Source organism: Chiloscyllium plagiosum, unplaced genomic scaffold, assembly GCF_037043375.1.
Source record: "Chiloscyllium plagiosum isolate Xiang-an unplaced genomic scaffold, Cpla_swu_hap1 HiC_scaffold_5, whole genome shotgun sequence".
Classification (NCBI taxonomy): Eukaryota; Metazoa; Chordata; class Chondrichthyes; order Orectolobiformes; family Hemiscylliidae; genus Chiloscyllium; species Chiloscyllium plagiosum.
The window spans coordinates 52,351,186-52,377,043 of record NW_028270143.1 but is presented as its reverse complement, the minus strand read 5'-3'; the positions used below and the strand labels follow the sequence as shown (position 1 = coordinate 52,377,043).

Genomic DNA, 25,858 nt, shown 5'->3' with positions numbered 1-25,858 from the left:
TCCTGGAAGTGGAGTTACAGGTAGACAGTGTAGAGAAGAAGATGTTTGGCACGCTTGCCTTTATTGGTCAGTGCACTGACTATGAAGAGTTGGAATGTCATGTTGCGGCTGTATAAGACTTTGGTTAGACCACTTTTGGAATACTGCATTCAGTACTGGTCTCCCTGCTATAGGAAAGATGTTGGGAAACCTGAAAGGATTCAGAAAAGATTTACAAGGACGTGGCTGGGGCTGGATGATTTGAGCTATCGGGAGAGGCTGAATCAGCGGGGCTGGTTTCCCTGGAGCTTCGGAGGCTGATGGGTGACTTTATAGAGGTTTATAAAATCACGAGGGGCATGGAGAGGGTGAATAATCAAGGTCTTTTTCTCAGGGTAGGGGAGTGCAAAGCTAGAGGGCATAGGTTTAAAGTGAAAGGGGATAGATTTAAAAGGGACGTAAGGGGCAACTTCTTCACAACTGTGTTTAGAATCAGCTGCCAGAGGAAATGATGGAAACTGGTACAGTTTTAAAGGCATTTTGATGGGTACATGAATAGGAAGGGTTTAGAGGAATATGGGCCAAATGCTAGTAAATGGGACTAGATTAATCTAGGATACCTGGTGAGCATGGACAAGTTGAACTGAAGGATCTGTTTCCATGCTGTTCATCTCTGCAACTGTAAAACAGCAGGTCTGGCCGCATTTGTTGAAAGATAAAATCGAGTTACTATTATGGATCCAGTGATCCTTCATAAGTCTGTATTGATGTAGGGTCCCTAGACTTGAAAGATTATCTCTGTTTTTCTCTCTACCGATGCTGTCAGCCAGCCCTGCTGATTTTCTAGCACTCTGTTTTTGTTTCAGACTTCAGGTCACGTTATCATATTCATTCATTTCACCCTAAATTTAAAGTTCCAAAGCATGATCTTATAAACCTAATAATTGTACTACATTGTAAACTGTGGAAGTACTGAAGTATTTTTAATTGCTATATTGCTGTAATAAAGCTTCAGTTTTCACTCAGGAGTAGATAAACCTTCCTCTTCAGCATTCTTTAGCATTCAGCACAGAGCTTCTTAACTGGGAACAAACCTCAGAAAAGCAGCATGACCTGCTCATGTTTCTCAACAATGTTCCAATTTTGGGAGCATTTAAAATTAATCGTGTTCTTGATGGATACGTAAATATTTTGAACAACCAAATGGGAAAATGACAAAAGTATTAGTTTGCAAATCCAATAAATAACAAAGTACTGTCAGATTTTTGGATGCAATGCATTTAATCTGTAGTCCAGATCTTGCAGTTTGATTGCTTCAATTTCATGTTAACTGTAGCACTGAAACTGCTTGAATCAGGTTCACTCATAAGGTGAAATAAAATCAAAATAGTATGCTGAGATGTGAAATAATAACAGAAGGTATTAGAGAAACTCAGCAGATCTGGCAACATCTGTGCAGATAGAAACAGAGTTAATGTTTTGAATTCAATATCATTTTTCTTTGAAATCGGTAAGGGTCTTTCATTTGCAGTTAATAAATTTGTAAATGTTATTGCATTGGTTTGCGCCATTAACAAAGTTAACTGCTTCATTTTGTAGGCTGTGCAGTGAGTTTGCACAAAGCACAAACTAAAGGGCAAGACAGGATGAATATGTTCAACATAATGTTTGAAAGAAATAGATTTTATTATAATTATACTCTGATCCCTATTATTTTTAAATGAAACGATTGCAGAAGAGCATGAATGGTAATAAGATCATGCTTTGGAACTGTGTCTTTAAATTTAGGGTGAAATGAAGGCCTAATCTAGTGCTCTAGAAACACAGGTTTAAATTCCACAGTGACGGCCTTTGGAATTTAAATTCAGTATACAGTGTATATCTGGAATTTAAAATCTAGTGTCAGTAATCATGTCCATGAAACTGTCATTAATTGGTATGAAAACTTCAACTGGTTCACAAAAATATTCTTTTTGGAATGAAAGCTGCCATCCTTACTTGGCTTATATATGACTCCAGATCCATAACAATGTAGTTGACTCTGAACTGTTCTCTGAAATGGTCTAGAAAATTGCTCAATTCAATTAGGTTCAGATAAAGTGACAATGACAGTAGTCAACAATAGTAACAGGTACTTCAGAAACGGTACCCAACTGGAACAACTAGTGCAGGGACTTTAGAAAAGAAGGAGCTTAAAACAATCATGATAACTAGGGAAAAAAGTAATGAGTAAACTATTGGGATTAAAGACAGACGGGTGCTGAGGGCCTTATCTGATGTTAACGAAAGAAGTACAAGTAGAGATAGTGGATGCATTGGTCGTATATTCCAAAATCTCTGTAACTGGAAAGGTTCCAGCAGATTTGAAAAATGATAGTGTTACACCCTTATTTAAAAAGGGAGGGAGGCAAAAAGTAGGAAATTAGACACCAATTAGTTTAACATCTCTCATTGGGACACTGTTGGAATCCATTACTAAGAAAGCAGTAATGGGATTTTTGGAAAGTCAAAATACAATTCATCAGTCAGAATGATTTTATGAAAGGTATATTGAGTTTGACTAATTTGCCAGAGTTCTTTGAAGATGTAACAAGTAAAGTGGGTAATGGGATCCTGTAGCTGTGGTGCATTGGGACTTCCAAAGGCATATGATAAGGTGTCACAAAAAGCTTGATATATAAGATGAAATCACATTGGGTAGGCGTAATATATTAACTTGGTTAGAGGATTGGCTAACCAACAGAAAGCAGAGAGATGAGGAAAATGTTTCTTTTCTCTGATTGGGAACCTGTAACAGTGGGGTGCCACAGGATTCGGTCCTTATGCCCCAGCTATTTACAATCTATATTAATGACTTGGATGCAGAGATACATAGTACAATAGCCACGTTTTCAGATGACATTAAATAGGTATGAAAATAGTTTTAAAGAAAAAAATGGAAATTTACCAATAGACATATATAGGTTAGAACATAGAACAAAAACAATACGGCACAGAACAGGCCCTTCGGCCCACGATGTTGTGCCGAACATTTGTCCTAGCTTAAGCACCCATTCATGTACCTATCCAATTGCCGCTTAAAGGTCACCAATGATTCTGACTCTGCCACTCCCATAGGCAGCGCATTCCATGCCCCCACTACTCTCTGGGTAAAGAACCTACCCCTGACATCCCCCCATACCTTCCACCCTTCACCTTAAATTTAATGTCCCCTTCTAATACTCTGTTGTACCCAGGGAAAAAGTCTCTGACTGTCTACTCTATCTATTCCCCTGATCATCTTGTAAACCTCTATCAAGTCACCCCTCATTCTTCGCCGTTCCAATGAGAAAAAGCCTAGCACTCTCAACCTATCCTCGTATAACCTATTCTCCATTCTAGGCAACATCCTGGTAAATCTCCTCTGCACCCACTCCAAAGCTTCCACATCTTTCCTAAAATGAGGCGACCAGAACTGCACACAGTACTCCAAATGTGGCCTTACCAAGGTCCTATACAGCTGCAACATCACCTCATGACTCTTGAATTCAATCCCTCTGCTAACGAACGCTAATACACCATAGGCCTTCTTACAAGCTCTATCCACCTGAGTGGCAACTCTCAAAGATCTATGAACATAGACCCCAAGATCCCTCTGCTCCTCCGCCTTACTAAGAACCCTACCGTTAACCCTGTATTCCGCATTCTTATTTGTCCTTCCAAAATGGACAACCTCACACTTGACAGGGTTGAACTCCATCTGCCACTCTTCAGCCCAGCTTTGCATCATATCTAAGTCTCTTTGCAGCCGACAACAGCCCTCCTCACTATCCACAACTCCACCAATCTTCGTATCGTCTGCAAATTTACTGACCCACCCTTCGACTCCCTCTTCCAAGTCATTAATAAAAATTACAAACAGCAGAGGACCCAGAACTGATCCCTGCGGAACTCCACTTGTAACTGGGCTCCAGGCTGAATATTTACCATCTACCACCACTCTCTGACTTTGACCGGTTAGCCAGTTCTCTATCCAACTGGCCAAACTTCCCACTATCCCATGCCTCCTGACTTTCTGCATAAGCCTACCATGGGGAACCTTATCAAATGCCTTACTAAAATCCATGTACACTACATCCACTGCTCTACCCTCATCCACATGCTTGGTCACCTCCTCAAAGAATTCAATAAGACTTGTAAGGCAAGACCTACCCCTTAGAAATCTGTGCTGGCTGTCCCTAATCAAGCAGTGTCTTTCCAGATACTCATAAATCCTATCCCTCAGTACCCTTTCCATTACTTTGCCTACCACCAAAGTAAGACTAACTGGCCTGTAATTCCCGGGGTTATCCCTATTCCCTTTTTTGAACAGGGGCACAACATTCGCCACTCTCCAGTCACCCCCATTGACAGTGAAGATGAAAAGATCATTGCCAACGGTTCTGCAATTTCCTCTCTTGCTTCCCACATAATCCTAGGATATATCCGTCAGGCCCGGGGGACTTGTCTATCCTCAAGTTTTTCAAAATGCCCAACACATCTTCCTTCCTAACAAGTATCTCCTCTAGCTTACCAGTCCGTTTCACACTCTCCTCTTCAACAATGCGGTCCCTCCCGTTTGTAAATACTGAAGAAAAGTACTCATTCAAGACCTCTCCTATCTCTTCCGACTCAATACACAGTCTCCCACTACTGTCCTTGATCGGACCTACCCTCGTTCTCATCATTCTCATGTTTCTCACATACGCCTAAAAGGCCTTGGGGTTATCCTTGAACCTGCCCGCCAAAGATTTTTCATGCCCTCTCTTAGCTCTCCTAATCCCTTTCTTCAGCTTCCTCCTGGCTATCCTGTATCCCTCCAACGCTCTGTCTGAACCTTGTTTCCTCAACCTTATGTAAGCCTCTTTCTTCCTCTTTAAAAGACATTCAACCTCCCTCGTCAACCAAGGTTCCCTCACACGACCATCTCTTTCCTGCCTGACAGGTACATATATATCAAGGACACATCGTACCTGTTCCTTGAAAAAGTTCCACATTTCAACGCCATCCCTCCCTGACAGCCTTATGCTTCTCAGATCCTGTCTTGCAGCATCGTATTTACCCTTCCCCCAGTTGTAAAACCTGCCCTGTTGCATGCACCTATCTCTCTCCATAACCAAGGTGAAAGTCACAGAATTGTGGTCACCATCACCAAAATGCTCACCCACTAACAAGCCCATCACTTGTCCCGGTTCGTTACCAAATACCAAATCCAATATGGCTTCCCCTCTGGTCGGACAATCTACATACTGAGTTAGAAAAGCTTCCTGGACACACTGCACAAACACCGCTCCTTCCAATCTACTTGATCTAAAGAGCTTCCAATCAATATTTGGGAAGTTGAAATCGCCCATGACTACTACCCTGTGGCTTCTGCACCTTTCCAAAATCTGTTTCCTAATCTGTTTCTCCACATCTCTGCTGCTATTGGTGGGCCTATAGTAAACACCCAACAAGGTGACTGCTCCTTTCCTATTTCTGACTTCAGCCCATACTACCTCCAAAGGCAGATCCCCCTCGCACTGCCTTTCTGCAATCGTTATAACATTTCTAATTAGCAACGCCACCCCCCCTCCTTTTTTACCACCACCCCCTAATCTTATTGAAACATCTGTAGCCAGGAACCTCCAACAACCATTCCTGTCCCTCTTCTATCCACGTTTCCATGATAGCCACAACATCGTAGTCCCAAGAACCGATCCCTTAAGTTCACCCACCTTATTTCTGATACTCCTTGCGTTGAAGTATACACACTTGAGCCCAGCTCTGTACCTGCAAGTATTCCCTGTCGGTGCTACCTTCTCCACAGCCTCCCTACATTCTTGGACATCCTGAAAAACAGCTAACCTACTTTCTGGACTACAAGTCCGGATCCCATCCCCCTGCCAAATTAGTTTAAACCCCCTCCGAAGAGTGCTAGCAAACCTACCTCCCAGGATATTGGTGCCCTTCTGGTTCAGGTGCAACCCGTCCTGCTTGTATCGGTCCCACCTTCCCCAGAATGCAGTCCAATTGTCCAAATACCTGAAGCCCTCCCTCCTACACCATCCTTGCCGCCACGTGTTCAACTGCACTCTCTCCCTATTCCTTGCCTCAGTGTCACGTGGCACCGGCAACAACCCAGAGATGACGACTCTGTCCGTCCTAGCTTTTAGCTTCCAGCCTAACTCCCGGAGCTCCTGAATGACCTCCCCACCCCTCTTCCTACCTATGTCGTTGGTGCTAATGTGCACCACGACTTCTGGCTGCACACCCTCCCCCTTAAGGATTCTGAAGACACAGTCCGAGACGTCTCGAACCCTGGCACCCGGGAGGCAACAAACCATCCGAGAGTCTCGCCCATGTCCACAGAACCGCCTGTCTGTCCCTCTAACTATAGAGTCTCCTATAACTAGCGCTCTCCTCCTCTCCCCCTTTCCCTTCTGGGCCTCAGAGCTGGACCTCGTGCCAGAGACCCGGTCACTGCAGCTTACCCCTGTTAGGCCGTCCCCCCAACAGTATCCAAAGCAATATACTTATTGTTGAGGGGAACGACCACAGGGGATCGCTGCACTGCCTGCTTCCTCCCTTTCCCACCTCTAACTGTTACCCAGCTACCTCTGTTCTCTGGCGTAACTATGTCCCTGTAGCTTCTATCTATCACCCTCTCAGCCTCTCGAATAATCCTCAGTTCATCCAACTCCAGCTCCAGTTCCCTAACGCGGTCTGTGAGGAGCTGGAGATGGCTGCACTTCCTGCAGATGAAGTTAGCAGGAGCATCGGTGGTCACCCCTACCTCAAACATCCTGCAGGAGGAACATTCCACTGCCTGCGCTGCCATAACTCTACACTTAGTCTCCAAAACAAGAACACTAAGTAGCTTACCTGTTCAGCCGACTGAGTCCTTTTTTTAGGTTAGAGGAGGAGGGAGGGTGGGAGACAATACACGTGTAGTGTCTCGGGTTCCTTCTCCACTCAAACTTCTTACCTTCCCAGAAACCTCTGTTGACGACTTCCGGGTTCCCGCTCCTAGTTGAAAAAAAAAACAGACTATGAAAAGAAAAACGTTAATTTAAACTGGTCTCCGCTTATCTTCCGGCTCCCCTCTCTGTGCGCCTGCTGTAGCACTGAAGTCGAAACCGCAGGTTAGGAGAAAGGGCCAAAATTTGGCAGATGGAGCTTAATAATGCAACTGCACAAGGAATTGGTGTAGCTGCATCTAGAGTACTGAGTACTGTTTTGATATCCTTACTTGAGGACTGATGTAATTGCATTGGAGGCAGTTCAAATTAGGTTCACTAGATTAATTCCAGAAGTGAAAGGCTTGTCTTGAAAGGAGAGCTTGAACAGTTTAGGCCTATACTTGCTGGAGTTTAGAAGGATGAGATCTATTCGAGGTATATAAAATGCTAAATGGGACTGACAAAGTAGATATCGAGTGGATGGATTACTTTATTGGATAATCTAGAATGAGAGGACACAATTTTAGGCTGAGAGGTGGCAGATTTAAATGGTGATGAGGAGGAATTGCTTCTCTTAATCTGTCATCAATCTGGAATTGCAATGGATACTGAGATACTGAATAAATTTAAACAGAACGGCGAGAATTTTTTAATTAATAAAGGGATTATTGGGAGTGGGCAGGAAATTGGAGTTGAGGCCAAAATGAGAACAGCAATGATTGTATTAAATGGAGGAGTAGGCTGGAGGGACTGAATTGCCTACTCCTGCTCTTAGTTCTTATGACTTCCTGTTGAAACACTGGTGAGACCACATTTCGTGGCCCATTATTCTAAAATGATGACCTTTCTGTAGTGATTGCAAGAAGGTCAGCTAGATGGACCTCATAGAATATGATTTCCCTGATTGGGGCTGTTAATCTGGTCCAATCAGGGAGTCCTGGCTGACATAAAAAGAGGAGAGTCAGACATCCTGCCACACTGAGAACTGGCGCTGAGGGAGCTGGATCAATGTCAAGAACTTTGCATGTGTAAATAAAGGCTGACTTGATAACGGGATACTGGCCTCTGTGGAATTATTACACTCTCATTCTAAATTGACCCATAAGGGGAAGGATTGGCTCTACATTCCCTTCCTCCACTTACTGACACTGGGTCTTGCAATCTACACTGTGACTTTGAACAAGGAGCCCCATTCCCCTGCCCTCTGCAGGACACTCACATAAGTTTGCATTTTGTGCTACTTGATTGCCAAGACTTGGCCATCATCTGGCAGGAAGAGGCCTTTAATTGTTCCTTAAGATTTCAAAAGGCTCCAGAGCAGGAAATCTGTCCCTGGGCCTTCCCATTGGCACAGACATAATCACGGTGAACTGTGTAGCTTCATGCCCCCATTACAGAACAACCTTCATTATCTGAATGAGACAGGTGGGGAGTATTTTGTTTGGATAACTGATTGTTTGGATAACTGATCTGATCGTAAACAAAGGAAGCCAAACTGAACACAAAATGTAAAAAAAGCATGTTTTTTTTTCATTCATTTGATAAAATGTGTACAAACACTGGGTATTACTTAAAAAATTCATTATATTTTACAAACAAAATCACTTTTTGTGTAAATAAAATTCATTGAGGTGGAGGCCAAATCCTCAAATATTCTTTCAGTACTCTTTGTATTTCCAGAGGAAATTTGAGGATCTAATGCTATGCTTTACTGGAGAGTTTGTTTAAATCTATAATTTTGTTGATGAGAAAGTGAGTGCAGATGCTGGAAATTAGACTCAAAAGTGTGGTGCTGGAAAAGCACAGCCGGTCAGGCAGCATCCAAGGAGCAGGAGGATCGATGTTTCGGGCATAAGCCCTTCATCAGGAACCGAAACATCAATTCTCCTGCTCCTCGGATGCTACCTGCTGTGCTTTTCTAGCACCACATTCTCGACTGTAATTTTGATGAATCTGCTATTTAAATAAGCTCATCTTTGCATTCTGCAAATTGTAGATTTTTAAATGTTTTGTTCAGAAGTAACTTGGTATTTTAGTGGCAAGGAACAATAACTAGAGCAACATTCCAGGCTGCAAGGAGAACTGAGAAGGACTAAACCCTCACCATCACATAAATATAGAAATCCCAGTATTAAATAAGGTCCCAAACAGCTTCTAAAATCACAAGAGCATTTGTCAATTTTTAATGAACACAATGTCGTGACAGAAAGACAGAAGTACTGCCTCACTCACGTGTTTACTTCCTCTGTAACTTTTTTTCATGAACAGCCCAGTAAAGTGACAGGAATGAAGTATTTACTTTTGTTTTGCACTGTGTAACTAACCCTTACGTAAAAAATATCAAGTCGCTGTTGCTTGAAGTGCTTTTGTTGTTGTTTTTGCCAGCGTTTTCACATGTTCTTTAGTACAGGTATTCCGAATTCACTTTTAATGATTATGAACAAAACACATGATTGTCGCACCAGTGTCTGTAACACCTCTTTGATGTAACATTTTTACGGGACCTTGAGATCTTGTTCAGATAATCTGAAATTTGGATAATTGATGTTTGGATAACCGAGGTTGTTCTGTATATTAAAGAATATTAATCTCTGGAAAATATTAGTAAAAGATTTATCAGAGTGATACCAAGGATGATTTATTCTGTGATCCTGCCCTGTAACTTTGGCTGCTTAACACAGCACATACAAATGAGAATCCACTTGCCTATCCCTGCCCCTCCCCGTGCCACTCACTGAAACCTTAGACTCATCCAGAGGAGTGTGTCTGGAGACCAGTATACTAAGTCTCTGTTCACGACAGCAGAGCCAATGTAGAGGGTGATGGCGGTCATGGTCAGAGAGAATATAATACAAATACAAACCCTGAAAGGATTATGATGGTAAGTAGTGAAAGCCTGTTTCCACGGTTCAGTGAATTAGTGATGAGGCTGGAATGTAGAATTAATATTAAAAGAAACTCTGGGAGCTTAGAGAATTTGTACAGAAGAAAGTTTGTTGGAGATAGGAAAGTAATAAGAGCAAATATCTATTAGTAATTGCATTTCAGAGGAAATGTTACCGTATAATTTATAATTCTCTTTAATTTGTCAGTTGGCAAACTACAGTGATTGGACAAGTTGAGTGTTGAGTCGCCCAATGAGATCAGCTAATTTGGCACCATGCTTGAATATCTTATGCCACCCATTCTTTCTTCCTCTGTGTGTTACAACTGGCCATATCCAACTTGCTGCTGCAGTGTTTCATTCACTTTTAAATTTTACCTGAAATATCTTCGGTAGTTTCACTGAATTTTATAAGTCTCTTTGGAGTTGACACTGTCTGAAAATTTGTACTGAGTCTCTGAGCATAAGCCGTTAATATAAATTCTGTTTTTTTTGTCATGGGAGTTTTATGGCAAATATACTACACTTTTGGTACCAGTATCCTTAAATAATAATGACATTGATGGTTACAAAATCTAGTTTTATGCTACTTAGAAGCAATAAAATTGGACTCAGGAAATAATTTGCCTCCCTCTTGTGTATGTTATATGAAAGTCATGTAACTGATTCATGAGTGGCTGTGGGTGATGTGCAATTGTTTTATATTTCTGCGGGAACTGTCAACTTGAAACCAATAAGAAAAGAAAGCATTGAGTGCATTTAAGGCAGAGATAGATAGGTTCTTGATTAGTAAGGGAATCAAGGGTTACAGAAAGAAGGCAGGAGAATTGGATTGAGAAACATGTCAGCCATGATCAAATGGTCTCAATCTGTTCCTATATCATTTGGTTATTGAGCTAATTTAGTAATATGACTTATTTACCTTAGTGGCTTTCACATGTTGTCTTCATGTCTTTGAACTGGTGCAACTATTTCGTATTTACCCACAAAATTGTATCCCTTTGATAAATTTAGGAATTTTATGGTGGTGACCATGTTCTAGACCAATGGCTGAAGTGTCAGCTAAAGCTCCAAACTGCCTTCTCTGGGAAGGCCTATTGAAATATTACTTGCCAGTCACACAGTTGAGAGGTCACTGATAGGCCTTCTCCAGGGTCAATGTAGAGGGTGATGGCGGTCATGGTCAGAGAGAATATTATAGATATACAAACCCTGAAAGGATTTGATGGTAAGTAGTGAAGCCTATTTCCGTGGTTCAGCAAATTAGTAATGAGGCTGGAATGTAGAATTAATATTAAAAGCAACTCTGGGAGCTTAGAGAATTTGTACAGAAGAAAGTTTGTTGGAGATAGGGAAGTAATAAGAGCAAATATCTGGGGGCAGGAATCATATCCCACATGCTGAGAATGACCACTCAGAGGCTGGAAGCTCTCTTGCTCAACAATGCCACTGGAGAAGTGGTAGACAAGCAGGAGACTGGAAGAACACAGCAAGCCAGGCAGCATTGACAAGTGCTGAAGAAGGGTTACACCCGAAACATTGACTTCTCCATCTCTTCATACTGCCTCGTTTGTTGTGGTCTTCCAGCCTCCTGATGGTTCCTGGCAGACTGTGGTCTTCCAGCCTCCTGCTTGTCTGCCTTAGATTCCAGCATCTGCAGTTTCTTTGTCTCTAACTGGGGAAATGGTTGCTGCTGGAGTGAGATGCATCAGAAGCTCAAGTTCCCAGAGCAATTCAGGCTAGAGAGAACTGATGGTGAGAAAAAATTTGCAGGTGGGTAGTTGCAGTGAGGGGGATGCGGGAAAGCCAACATGGAAGGACAGCTAGGTTAGTCTTAATGGTATGCCTGCACCACATACGATGCTGGGCCCCTTGATCAGACACTGCAACTTTGAAGGAGACTTGACTGGAAGCAACTCACGAGTTTACATTTTGTGTTCCTTGCATGTCATCAGGCCTGGCCAAAACTGGGTTAATGCAGCTTTGACAGGAAGCGGTCTTTAATAGCTCCTTATGAACCCTGGTTGGCACCAGGGTAGGAGGTCCGTCCATGTGCTTTCCCCTGGGTCTCAGAGTTAATCAGAGTGGAGGAGGGAAGGTGGCTGGTATGTACCAACCATCATCACCCACTTAAATGTTTTTCCCTAATCATATGTCACCACAGGAGAGAACATAAAACACAGCTTACAAAGTTCTTGAAAATTCACATATGAAGAATCTGCGGAAGAAATATTGCTTTGATAAATGTGGCTGTCTCATCTATGAGCTAGTGGCTCAGGATTTGCTGAAAAAGATGGTGTGTGAATAATACGTCCAGTTAGTGTGTTGTATGGAACATGAGATTAGCTTCCTATTCACTGGTACCTGCAAATACTACTATCAAATAGTTTACTGAATTTCACTGCCTGGACTCATACTTTAAAAAGCAGCAGGATTCTCTCAGAATTTATTGACTAATGTTCCAACAGGATTCATTGACATTAAGAGGCAAAGGCAGAAGACAATTGGAAAAGTAACAGCATTCAGAATGCTAACATTCTGAGGGAGGTTTGGTTGAATTGTACAATGATAGACTGTATTTATTAAATTGTATTAGGTCTGAGTACCCAATTTAAGTTAATTTTTTCAAAATGCCAAAATTAAGTATTTGCCGATTTGAGCACACTCACTTCTGTACTTGATTAATTCGAGATAGATTGACAATTATAAATAGACCAAGGTGGGAGAGATTATTCAAGCTATTTAACTTCAGTACATTGGATATTTGCAACCTGTCTTTTTGTCAAGCTGCAGAAGTTGTCAATAATGAGGAAAAAAAACATAAATTAGGTGGTGAAAAATGGTAGCCCGGGTGGTTCACTTCATAACACAGCTGTGAGCCAACAGAGCTTTGGACACAGCAGTATTTTTTGATAACAGACCTTTGAGACTTACTACTGATTATTTTTGTTTTCGGAAGGTCAAATTCCCTTTTAATAAAAAAAGCACAGTAGCTACAGGGAGAATTCTTCCCTGTAGCTTACATTGTGCATGACTATTTTGTTTGAACACTCCTCATAAAGTGAAAGGAAGCAGTCACTTTTTTATGCACAAAACCAACCACTTAATTCCCATGCTTGAATTCAATGAATTTAACAGATTTTAAGAAAATAAGTGTATTTCAGTGGGACAGAAGAAGTAGAGCTTTAGGACTGAGAAAAGAGCATGTACTGAAGTCTATCTTGAAGTGCTGCCAATAGAGCCAGTAGTTGGCCTTAGTTCATTAGTTTAAAGCACAGCTCTTCAACTTGTTCAGCAATAGGTCCTAGCTGAAAAAACATACCTGACGTTTTTGGAGCTTTCCTAGACATTTTTGAAATAAAGCTGAACTTGTTTAAAAGACTAGCTCAGCAGCTTGAAAGAAAGCAAATTTTGTGAGACATTAAAAACTGGAGTTTTTTCATGCATTTTTTAAAAGGCGATCCTCCCTGATTAGATTTCGATTTCAACATTGTTTGTAATGAAGACTCCACTTTTTCTCTCAGAAGAGACTGTAAAGTACGATGATTCTGTTTTAAAAGACCTGTACTATACCACATTTCCACATGTCAGATCAACACGATTAGCAAAATCAAGTCAGCCTTTGCGTGCAGCTGCTTGGCACGTTGACAAAACATAAACCACAACAGACAGCAGAGTTTATACAGCATTGAGGCCCCATGGACCAATTGAATAGTGACGTTTGCCAAAGTCTGTGATTGTTAGTCCTTGTTCTACGTCATTTAGATTGAACAGCTGGTAAAAGTCAGCTCTAAGTTTTTGTTTCTGTTGCTAGTTATTCTTACTATTCTATTGTCCATACATGGACATTATTAAAATGAACAGAGCTGTACAATTTTCACATATAAGCACCTACCCTTAAACTGGGCAGCATATGGTAGGTGGACAGGATGATGTACATACATCACCTTTTTTTAGTATTACTTAAAGCATCATTCTAAGTACCAAATTGATAGCGGATAAAGCAATAGAATTCTGCTGAGCATATGAATTCCTGAATTATTACAATGGCTGCCCCATTAAAACGTGTTATGTAAACGTGTTATTAAATTTGCAGCATTTTTCTTTTCTAAAATAATTCATGTTTCTAACTTGAGGGTGTCATAGATCCCTCTCAGATTCAGTGAACTCCTGTGAATGGAATTAGATATCACTGGTATGTAGTAAACTGTACAGAAGTATAAAAAAGGACGTAATAATAGTACCGCTTGTAATCCGAGCTTTCTGATTTTTCGGAAGGATTATGCCTTTGGTATATGAGAGAAAGGTTCATGCAAGAACCAACATGGTTTTGTTAAAATTGAGATAGGCAAGAATATGTTGACACAGAGAGAAGCAGGAACAAGTCGTCCCATATGGCTCTCATGCAAATTAAAACCTCTTCTTTCAAAATAGCACTGCTGCCTCTTTCTGGTTCCAGATAGAATCATTAAAAAGGACAACAGCAAAAGAGGCCACCGAATAATTCAAATCTATGTTGGCCACTTTGTAGAACAGTCCAGTTGGTCCTTTTAGCCCAACATTTTCTCTAAGTCCCAGCATATTTTTTCTCATTCAAGTATTTATCCAATTATTTTTTAAAGGTTACTGAATCTGTATCTGTATCTGTATCTGGAAGGCAATGCACCTTCTCCTTTCATATGGCTTTAGGAGCAGTAACTGTTGCCACAGTTTTAATGTAAAATGCACAACTATTATAACTGTGGGATATTGCCCTTAAATTTGAATCTAGATAAAATGTTATTGTGTGTTCCATGATTTGATTAGGGCTTCCACAGCCATAGCCAGATGAAGTTTCGAAGTCTCACTTTATACCAAGTTACACCAAATTGGCCATGTCCAGACTGTATTCTATTAAAGATTATCGCCATGCTCTGGGGAGAGTGAAGTTTGTTTGTTCAGATGTTTTGTTTAAGACAAAGGCCAGATTTTCAAACAGTTGATGTTGTTTGGGATTGCTAACCCCATTCCCAAGCTTTGCAATTTTCAGAAATTATTTTCAAAGGAATGGGATGGGCTGGGACACAAATTTGCAATCAGCAATCCCAATCTCACTGGTGAAGACCTACTCCCCCACAGTTTCCCTGAAGTTGGGTCAGCTTTTTAAGAATTGCCACTCACAGCTCCTCAGAAATGACCTCAAGTATAGGCTGCATGAAGGAACCTTATGAAAGATACATTCACAAGGTCATTCTCAAGTTTCCAATGCCAAGGGTAGCTCACAAACACACCCTTGGCCCCTCACGATCCCAATTCAATGGTATATCCCTTCTGACACTCTTTATTGGCCCTTATTGCTTCCCCCAATGCCAACTTCCATACCCATTCGCTGTGTAGAAGGAAGGAGAGTTAAAATGCCAATTTTGTGTTTAAAAATAACTTAAAAAGTGGTTAATCTATAATGTATCACTCCATTAGAATGTGACAAAATTGTTGGTAATCTAAACCCTTTCAATAGCTGAAACCCCAAGGCATTTGAAATCATTTAAAACTTTGTAAACAGACATTGTAATATTGATGGAGATCAGACAGCCAGAGCTGACAATCAAGCAGGGGCTTAGATACTTCAGTATTCTAATGGTTGTCTGGGCACTCAGCCATGTATACATGATAAAGTTCAGTTGAGAACCCAAGCAACTGACTGACTACAACAATAAGGTTCATTACAGCATGGGCAAGGAGGTGACATACCTTGGAATGGGGTGGGCAAAAGAGTCCATGCAGCATATTTAATAAACATGGGGTGACATACATAAAACGGAAAATTTGAGAGTCCTGCAGGATATTTTTGTTTTTTTGTTGTAGCCCAGAGTTGGGCCTTTTCAATAACCTGTCTTCATAGACTTATGTGGCTGTGTCTGAACATTTCTTGAGGTAGGGTAGCAAGATTGCAGCTGGTACTGCCCCTAAAACTGATATTTTCTGAAGGCGTGCCCAAAGATGAGACTTTCCCTGATTTCTGCTAGCTGGCTCAGGGTTGGAAAATTTGACCCAATGTGTTTGTCTGCGAGGGATGTTTTTACCTAAGTTTCCTTCAACTCTCATCAGTACTGCGAAGTTGGAGGTTCTTGATTTGTGTCCAGAGACAGTTTTGTACAGCTCTGGGGTGTGTTTCAATATTTTGAAGATCTCTGTGGATTGGGAAGTCCAGATTCTTGTTGATATTTCTGTGTGTTTCTGTATTTGAGTCCAGACTGGACTGCAAACCAATAATGAAAGAACCAAGAAGAGGGAAAAATCACCTTGATCTTGTTGGATGAATTTACCTGTCACAGGCGTGTCTTTGACAGTTTTGGTAGCTGTGACCACTGCGCAATCTCTTTGAAGACCAAGTTACATAATCAAATTGATGGTCGTACTACCACAGTGTCTAATGGGCTGATTTCAGAACAGGTCTAGCAGTACAAAACTAGGCATCAATGTGGACCATTGTAATAGCAGAATTGTTCATGGAGAGCATAGGGGAGAGTGATTGACCCAAATGGAAGCAGTCATTGAGGCAGTTAACAGAACGGCTCTTGAGGTGCACTCATTGTCAGATTGACAAAAATTAAGAAGTGTTATACTTGCAAAGTTTAAGACGATTTGAAGACCCACTGTATCATTAATGTCTGGGCGAGAATTGCTGACAAATCAATGGGATCTATCTTGAATGCATTTGCAATTTGATGTGTGCTGTGGAGTGTTTGACCACACCCTATAATCCATATTTACCACATGTTAATTGTGTAGTGACGATACATGTGCAACTTAAAGTTTAATTTGTATTAATGTTTTACATTGTTTGGTAAAAATTATTGTATGTTCAAAACTGTGGAATTTTGTGACTATAGATCCTTATTAAGTGCTCTGTATCTCTCACTTCGTATACTTTAAACACAGATGTTAGTAGTCCCTAGTCAGATTGTAAAGTTAATTTGACAGCATGGTCTGGGGTAGTGACATAATTTGAACATTGTAGCGTAATGTCTTTGCAGATAAAAAGAATGTGTACGCACATTGCACCTATTTAATGCAATAAAATCTGTGACAGCCATTATCTGGTACAGTCCTCAGTACAATGCCCTGAGTCAGTCTGCCTGATTTAAAATTTTAAAAGAGCTGGCAGTAGTTGTCAGCCATCATACAAGTTATATGGAAATGCCACCAATCAGAATCCACATACAAACCAATCAATATGCTATTCTCAAACTGTAAAATGTTGTTCCTCTTTACATTGGTATTCTTGTAAATGTCTTGGTGAGTACAAGGTCAGTTCAAGATTTGAAAGTGGTTTTAAAAATCATGAGCAGCTAGATAGAGTAGATAGGGAGAAACTATTCCCCCTTAAAAAAGAATAAAATAACAAGATGGCAGCGATTTAAAGCGATGTGTAAAAGAAGCAAGGGTGATGTGAGAAAATATTTTTTCATACAGCAAGTAGTTAAGGTTTGGAATGTTGTGGAGGCAGGTTCAATTGAGGCAATCAAGAGAACAAGAGGTGATCTGGGACACCCGAACCAACCAACCCAACCACCTTGTGGCTCAACACTTCAACTCCCCCTCCCACTCCACCAAGGATATGCAGGTCTTTGGACTCCTCCATCGCCAGACCACAACAACACGACAGTTGGAGGACGAGCACCTCATCTTCCGCCTAGGAATCCTCCAACCACAAGGGATGAAATCGGATTTCACCAGTTTCCTCATTTCCCCTCCCCCCACCTTGTCTCAGTCAAATCCATCGAATTCAGCACCGCCTTCCTAACCTGCAATCTTCTTCCTGACCTCTCCGCCCCCACCCCAGTCTGACCTAACACCCTCACCTTGACCTCTTTCCACCTATCACATTTCCGACGCCCCTCCCCCAAGTCCCTCCTCCCTACCTTTTATCTTAGCCTGCTGGATAAACTTTCCTCATTCCTGAAGAAGGGCTTATGCCCGAAACGTCAATTCTCCTGTTCCCTGGATGCTGCCTGACCTGCTGCGCTTTTCCAGCAACACATTTTCAGCTCATGTCTGGAATATGGCCTGCAGATTTGGTCTCCTTATCTGAGGAAGGATGTTGTTGCTGTAGAGAGAGTGCAGCAAAGATTTACCAAATGGATTCCTGGGATGACAGGACTGATATTTGAGGAGAGATTGAGTCGGTTAGGACTCTATTCACTCGAGATGAGAAGAATGATGGGGTAATTTCATAGAAACCTATAATACTTTGACTAGGCTAGACAGACTAAGTGCAGGAAGGATATTCCCGATGGTGAGGGAGTCCAGAACCGGTGGTCATAGTTTAAGGATAAGGTTTAAACCTTGAAGGACTGAGATGAGGAAAGATTTCTTCACTAAGAGTAGTGAGCCTGTTGAATTGGCTACCATAGAAAGTGGGCAAAAGTGAGGACTGCAGATGCTGGAGATCAGAGTCAAGATTAGAGTGGTGCTGGAAAAGCACAGCAGGTCAGGCAGCATCCGGGGAGCAGGAAAATCAATGTTTCGGGCAAAAGCCCTTCATCAGGAATGGAGGCACGGACCCTCCAGGGTGGAGAGTAAGTGGCCACTCTAATCTAAAGTCTGGTTTCCAGTATCTGCAGTCCTCATTTTTGCCTCGTTGATTTTAACCTTACTGCGAATCCTTGTGCAAAGATGCCTACCTTGAAGAAGTTCTCCTCTCTCCACAAGAATTTCAGTGAGTCTCTCTCTCTCTCACTGCAACCCCCAAGTACTCTTTGCTACCTTCTCCACAGCCTCCCCCTCCACCCCACTTATCTCTCCACCCTGGAGGCTCCCTGCCTCCATTCCTGATGAAGGGCTTTTGCCTGAAATGTCGATTTTCCTGCTACTCGGATGCTGCCTGACCTGCTGTGCTTTTCCAGCATCACTCTAATCTACCACAGAAAGTGGTTGAGGCCAAAACATTGCATTTTCAAGGAGGAGGTAGATATAATGCTTGTTGTTAAACGGATCAATGCATATGGGTGGATGCCAGGATTATACTGTTGACATCCATGATCAGCCAGAATCCTACTGAATGGTGGAATAGACTTGAAGGGTTGAATGGCCTACTTCTATCTTCTAAGTTTTCTATGCCTATGGTGTGGCTTTACAGTGATTGCAGATGCCTGGAACAAGTGAACTAAAAAGTCACTCTGAAAGAATAATACTACCTTCTTTTGTTCCCAAAGAAATAAGGGGTCACATTACCAAGACTCAAACCTGATAGCAATACTGAACTGTAACTTCATTCCACTGACATCGATATGCATAGGCCTGTTAAAGACTTTACAAGAAAATGCTGTTTTATCCTTAAAGCTCTCTAAATTAAAAGCTAAGCCAATTATAATGCAAAACTGTATGGCTTCAAACTAAGCCTGTCTCACTTCAAAGAGTTTTCACATTTGTTAGCCACAATCAAGCAAGCTATAAAAGTACATTTTCCCCAGCACTGAGTTTATGTTAGTCTGGGACCAGATGGTCAATCTCAGCTTTGACAGCATGCAGTCTGACATCCTGCAGCGACAGACAATGGTTCATCGAGTGACGTCAGCACCTCACATTAAACACAATAAAACAGATCAGAATATTATGTCATTAATCAGTACACATAACTAAACTACAACTAATTGTTGAAAAATAAACTCAATCCTATTGAAGCTTATGGGTCCTGACAATGTCTTGGCAATAATGCTGAAGAATTGTACTCGTGAACTAGCCATTCCTTAGCTAAGCTGTTCCAGTACAATTACAATGTTGTCACCTTCATAAAGTTATGGAAAATTACCCAGGCATGTCCTGTCCACAGAAAGCAGGACAAAACCCAACAGACCAATTACTGCCACTCAGGCTACTAGCAGAGTGAAGGAAGGTGTCATCAATACAACCAAGCTACTAAGCAGCATATAAACAGCAATGAACTGTTTGCTGCTGCTCAGATAGGTTCCACCATTCAGCTCCAGACCTCATTACAGTCGTAGTCCAAACATGGACAAAAAGATGAAGTTAATTCAAAGATGAGATATGAGTAACTGCCATTAACATCAGGAACAAATGTTTCTGACTCTGTTCCTAATAGCATTGTGGGTGTACCTGTGATACATGGACTGCAGTGGTTCAAAAAGGAAATTCGCCACCAGCTACCCCAGGGGATTTAGAGATGGGCAACCAAGTACTGTATTAGAGAGACCCAGAGAAACTGAAAACCGTGGGAATCAGAGAGGAAACAGTCCACTGGCTTGAATTATATCTTGTATCAACAAAGATGGTTGTGTTTATTGGAGGTCAACAGTTTCAGCCCGAGGAGTTCACCACAAGTTCCTAATGTTTGGGATCCAACCATCTTTAGCTACTTCATCAATGAATGTCCCTCCTTAAGGTCAGAAGTTGGAGTGTTTGCTGATGATTGTACATTTTTCATTACCATTCTGAAGTCCTAAGATACTGAAGTAGTCTATGCCCACATGCACCAAGAGCTAAACAATATTCAGATTTGGACTAGTAAATGGGAAGTGAAATTCATACCACACAAGTGACAGGCAATGACTACCTACAGTAAGAGACAGAGTAGAACCACAAATTTTCTCTTGATGTTCAATGGCATTATCATGGCCAAATTCTGCTCTGTCAGCCTTCTAGGGTAGCAATTGACCAGAAAATGAACAGGAGCAACAGTATAAATACTGTAGATATAACACTGGTGAGAGACTGGGAATTCTGCTGCAAGAAATTAACCCCTGAGTAGCCTGTCCACCACTGTGTTGAGACACGTTAGGACTGTGTTTGCATTCTCTAATTGTTTGCATGAGTGCAGATTACAGTTCAGTATGTGCAATTTACACATTACCTTCCATCTTAAATAGTCACATCCTCCACCATCAATGTACAGTGGTGGCTGTGTGTATCATCGACAAGGCGTACTGCAGAAATTTACCAATTCTCCTTTGACAGCAACTTCAAAACACGTTACCTCTACCACCTAGAAGAACAAGGATGGAAGGCACATGGAAACACCACTCCATGAAATATCCCATCCAAGCAACACACCTTCCTAATGGAACTAGGAATAGCACGCTCACTTAGTGGTTAGCACTGGTGCCTTACAGTGCCAGGAACCCAGTTTTGATTCCAGCCTTGGGTGACTGTGTGGAGTTTGCAAGTGTTTCCTGTGTCTGCATGTGTTTCTGATGGGTGCTTTGGTTTCGTTCTGCAGCCCAAAGATGTGCACATCAGAGGGATTGGCTGTGCTAAATTGCCCTGTAGTGTCCAGGGTTGTACCGTGGGTTGGCCATGGTAAATGCGGGGTTACAGGTATGGGGTTGGAGAGTGGAATGCTCTTTAGAGAGTTGATGTAGACTCGATGCCTTACTCTAAAGTATGATTAGTGCTGTTAGAAAACTCGGGTAGGAGTGAAGGAAAAACCAAAAAAAAGGCATCTGAAAATAGTTAACAATTAGGGATGCTTAATATGTACTAACAGTACATTTCTAGTGGAGGTTGTTTTGAGTTTGCACAATGATTTGTTAATCTGTCATCTAAACATCGCTCAGAAGCATTCACAGCTGAGCACTGTAAATGTATGTGAGAATTACTTTCATAAAATGCTGCCAGGTTCAGTGAAATTTCCTTTTAGAGATTCATTTGATTATCACGCCACCATTGTATTCAATCAGATATCATGTACTTAAGTTATGTCACGCACAGCAGTCAGCAAAATCCTAAATGTAGCCAGCTTGTTATGGTATTGCAGGTGCTGAAACACAGCTTGAAGCAGTCCCCTGTTCCCAGCAGAAATGCATGGTTGTCATTCATTCATTAGAAATTTTAATCATCCGTAGTAATGCACTTTTACTGTTGTGTTTAATTCCTGGGGTTGTGAAATTTTTTGAAATAAGTATGTCTTCTTTTCATAATGATGTTGCATTTAGACCTGTAACATAAATTATTTTTCGGACGTGTATATCTTGTAATATTTTTGTGAATCCTACTCATTATCTTAGGTTTTAGTCAAAAATGTCGCTAATGCTCACACAAGCCCAGGTTTTCCGATGGCCAGACAGTTATTAATCTAATGTTGTTCGGAATTGTGCATGGGGACGTATGGAATTCCCATTGTTGCAGACTCCGAAGGAATTACCCAGGAAATTGAATTTTCCACTGGGCAATTTCTCTAAGTCTGGAACATGCCCTCTATTTAAATCAGAGAATTTGGAAGGTTCCAGTATAATTAAGAAAAGTTAGTCTATTAAGTACAGTCTTAGTCCTGAATAACTATTGATCAGACCCCTTAATTACCTCACACCCCCAACTACATCACTTCCAGATCCCACTACACGATGTCCTGTCACTGTCACTGCTGGACCTGACTGTCCATTCCCTCCACCCCTCCATAGCTGGATCCGACCCACACAAACACCACTGTGCCTGACACACCATGGCTCCCCCCCATCCCTTATCAACCAGGGACCTAACACTCACCCTCGCTGCCCCCTGATGGACCCATTTCTCCCCTATTCTGACCTATCTTAAACACTGCATCACTTACCTGGCACCTTTGCCACCTGGCATTCTATCTGCACCCATGTAGCAAGGTACCCATCTGGCAGCATACTCCTACCCCTAATCTATCCCCTATCCACCTGGCACCCTAATATCACACTTACCTTATGTACTTACAGTTTGATAGCAGGTGTCAAAGTGGCTATGAGGGTCTATAAATTTCAGAGTCCAATAATTGATTGCACCCATGAGGTGGTGTGGTTTGTCACCCCATCAGCAATTCTGCACTGCACAAGAATTCTCAGAATGGAGGTGTGTCTTTGCATTCCTGAAGAAGCCCTGATTGAATTTCTTCTCACATATTCCAATCTCCCTTCTTTCCTTTAAATAAAAAGGCTGGGGCATCAGTCTGTGAGATTACCACTATTTGGAAAATCCAGACCAGTGGCAATATTTTCCTGTGATTGCTACTACACAGTATGTTTATACTAGTCACTCTGCTGCTTTTCTAGGTATTGCAATGAGCATCTTCAGTGCCCATCACACACATTCTGGACGCCTTGGGGCCCATGGGAACGCTGCACTGCCCAGTGCGGGGGAGGTGTCCAGGCCCGCAGGCGAACATGTCAGAATGGTAATGACTGTCCAGGCTGCAAGATGGTGAGTATAACTTTGAGGGTCACCAAAGGCGTTATATGTCCTTTCTAGTAGGATAATCTGATGTTGTTGCTTGGAGTTTATATGATGCACAAAGGTTTCTGTACATGCCTAAAATGCCTTCCATTGTTTATGACATGAAAACATGATTTTACTTGTAACTTCTCACGCAAATATCATGGAGTGTATTGGCTGCAAAGTTACTTTCACTCTGAAGCAAATCTCCAATAACATGAAACCTTTCTGAGATCATATAGTAAAGGGAAGGTACCAGTGTTAAAATCGAGGTGTTAGTTGAATTAATTTCCACGACACACAAAAATTACATGGCAATTAGAAAGATATACATTATGATTCAATAGACACAATTAATGATGTTTTGAAGCCTTTTTTGCAGCACCAGCAGCATAATGTATATATGAAATTCATAAACCCAGATCCACTTATTCTCTTTGCTCATCACAAAGCTCAGAACAGCAGTGATTGAATACTTGATTGATAGATTCCTGTTGAAAATTCCGGATCTGTTCGAGGCTGGTGATTCATCTTACGAGTTTTATTGATTCTGTTTTGGCCATTGTTCAGGCATAGCATTAACCTTAAACATCTGCCATTGATACTAGTAGTGAGTTGGGTGGCAATGTTGTGCTTACTCATACTGAGTTAAACATGGGCTTTGAGAGTCAACAAACATATTGTCGCCAAGAGTCTGGGCATGCCCAGTATAAAACTGTAAACATTTGAGTGAATTAAAAACTGATCAGTGTTAAAATAAAATCTGTGAACATTTATTTGGAAGCAGGGAGCCTTGACTTTATAACAGTATTTTAAGACAAATGGATTGGGGCTGCTGCTTGCGATCCCATGTAACAATAATTTACCATCAAGTCCTACACAGACTTTGAACCACCAGATCTCCAAAAACCAAAATGTTCAGTCTTGATGTGCAAACTGCATAAATATGTTGGTTTTGAGGGCTGTGAAATTCATGCTACATTTGGACAAAGAATTTTATAGATCTGGGTGCCTTAGGGCTGACAGAGCTGCTTCTCATTTACAATGACTCTATAGCATGTCAGCAATCCTTCATTTTAACATAAAATTGACTGGCAAATCAAGAATGTTGAAAAATTAGCATTTGGTCAAAAATATCAAAGACTGCTTTCATGTGTTTTAAAAATGTAAGAGTCAGGTTTTCCCTGGGCCTTGAACTTAGGCTTGAAACAAATGAATTGCAACCAAAGTGCACAAAATTAACTTTATCCAACTTTATTTATGAAATAAGCTTATTTAAATTATTCAGATACTCCCTGGTGCCTATCTACTCCTGGCAAGCTCTTGCACTTGGAACCTGGAGGAAAGTTAGTTGCTAGTGCAGTCTGAGAGGCCTGATGAAAAAGTGATGACCACAATGGTCAGGGCTTGTAGTATTAAACATAAAGAAGCCAGCTGTTATTGTCTTTGGCCTATTGAGTCCCTGTTCCACAGACTCTGCCCTGGTTCATGGCCAGAGCCTCAAACCGTCTTTACTGTGTGTCACAAAAGTTGCCTGCATCCATCTTAATAGCAATGCATCATCCTCTGCTGATAATATCATGCATGTTTTTACAGTTTTCAGAAAGAGGGAAGTGATCTTGAAGGAAGGGAAATAAGATTAAGATGCAGAGCATCATGAGTATTAGTCTCAGGACTGCTTCTGGTGAAACATTCTCGTGAGGCTAGATATATGGTGACTCTGCAGATAAATTCTCCCTTCTATTGGAAGGATGGAATTTGAAAGGGTTCAGAAAAGACTTACAAGGATCTTGCCAGGGTTGGAGGATTTGAGCTATGGGGGAGGTTGAATAGGCTGGGGCTGTTTTTTCTGCAGAGTTGAGGCTGAGGGCTGACCTCATGGAGGTTTATAAAATCATGTGGAGCACTGATAGAGTAAATAGACAAGGTCTTTTCCCTGGGGTAGGGGAGTCCAGAACTAGAAGGCATAGGTTTAGGGTGAGAGGGGAAAAATTTAAAAGGGACCTAAGGGGCAACTTTGTCACATGTGGTGTGTGTGTGGAATGAGCTGCCAGAGGAAGTGCTATTACAATTACAACATTTAAAAAGCATCTGGATGGGTGTCCGAATAGGAAGGGTTTAGAGGGATATGGGCCAAGTACTGAAAAATGGGACTGGCTTAGGTTAGGATTTCTGGTTGGCATGGACGAGTTGGACCGAAGGGTCAGTTTCCGTGCTGTACATCTCTAAGATTCCATGTTGCTAAATGTATGGATGGCGAGATGGTGCAAGAGTATGGGATATAGACTCCTAGGGCATTAAGACCAGTTTACGATGAGTTAGTACACAAACTAGGCCAAACCCAGTCAGCTTGCGACTCAACACAGAAGAGACCATTGTGAGACCAGCAAAGACCAGACCATGTATGGTTTGCTAGTGATTTTGGGGTGAGTTTAAATTAGGCTCAAAGGATATTTCCAAGAAAATTACAAAATAGTGCAAAAAGCATAGTTAGTAATGATGAGGGACTTCAGTTATCATGTTCTAAACTAGAACAGTAATAGTGTAAAGGGCAGAAAGGGGGAACGGAATTTGAAAAGTGTTCAGAAGATCGTTCTTGATCAGTATGATTTTGGTCTTGTGAGGAGGTCACGTTACTGGATCTGAGATGGGTGAATTGAATCAAGTTAGACTAGGGGATCATTGAGAGAATAGTGATCACGGTATCAACAGTTATCATAAGGTTTAGATTAAGCATGGAAAAAAAAACAAGATGGGACCTAGAATAAAATACTTAGTTGGATGAGCTCTGGTATCACTGGGCTGAGAACATATCTCTCCCTTATAAACTGGAATCAAAGACTGCTATGCAAAACTTTAA

General features: G+C 41.4%; 1 protein-coding gene and 1 long non-coding RNA gene across 4 annotated transcripts in view; one reads left to right on the top strand and one right to left on the bottom strand.

The window, feature by feature from the left end:
* LOC148149927 (uncharacterized) overlaps positions 1-25,858 on the bottom strand; it is a 70,399-nt gene that overhangs the window by 1,243 nt on the left and 43,298 nt on the right. Inside the window, exon 2 of the long non-coding RNA XR_015757187.1 lies at positions 6,862-7,005. This is a non-coding gene — a long non-coding RNA (uncharacterized LOC148149927). The remainder of the gene's footprint in view (positions 1-6,861; positions 7,006-25,858) is intronic.
* Positions 1-25,858, top strand: part of sema5a (sema domain, seven thrombospondin repeats (type 1 and type 1-like), transmembrane domain (TM) and short cytoplasmic domain, (semaphorin) 5A) — a 214,393-nt gene that overhangs the window by 148,465 nt on the left and 40,070 nt on the right. For all 3 annotated transcript variants that reach the window (XM_043689989.2, XM_043689988.2, XM_087987160.1), the window contains one exon: positions 22,839-22,986. In XM_043689989.2, the coding sequence (XP_043545924.2) occupies positions 22,839-22,986 (148 nt within the window). The remainder of the gene's footprint in view (positions 1-22,838; positions 22,987-25,858) is intronic.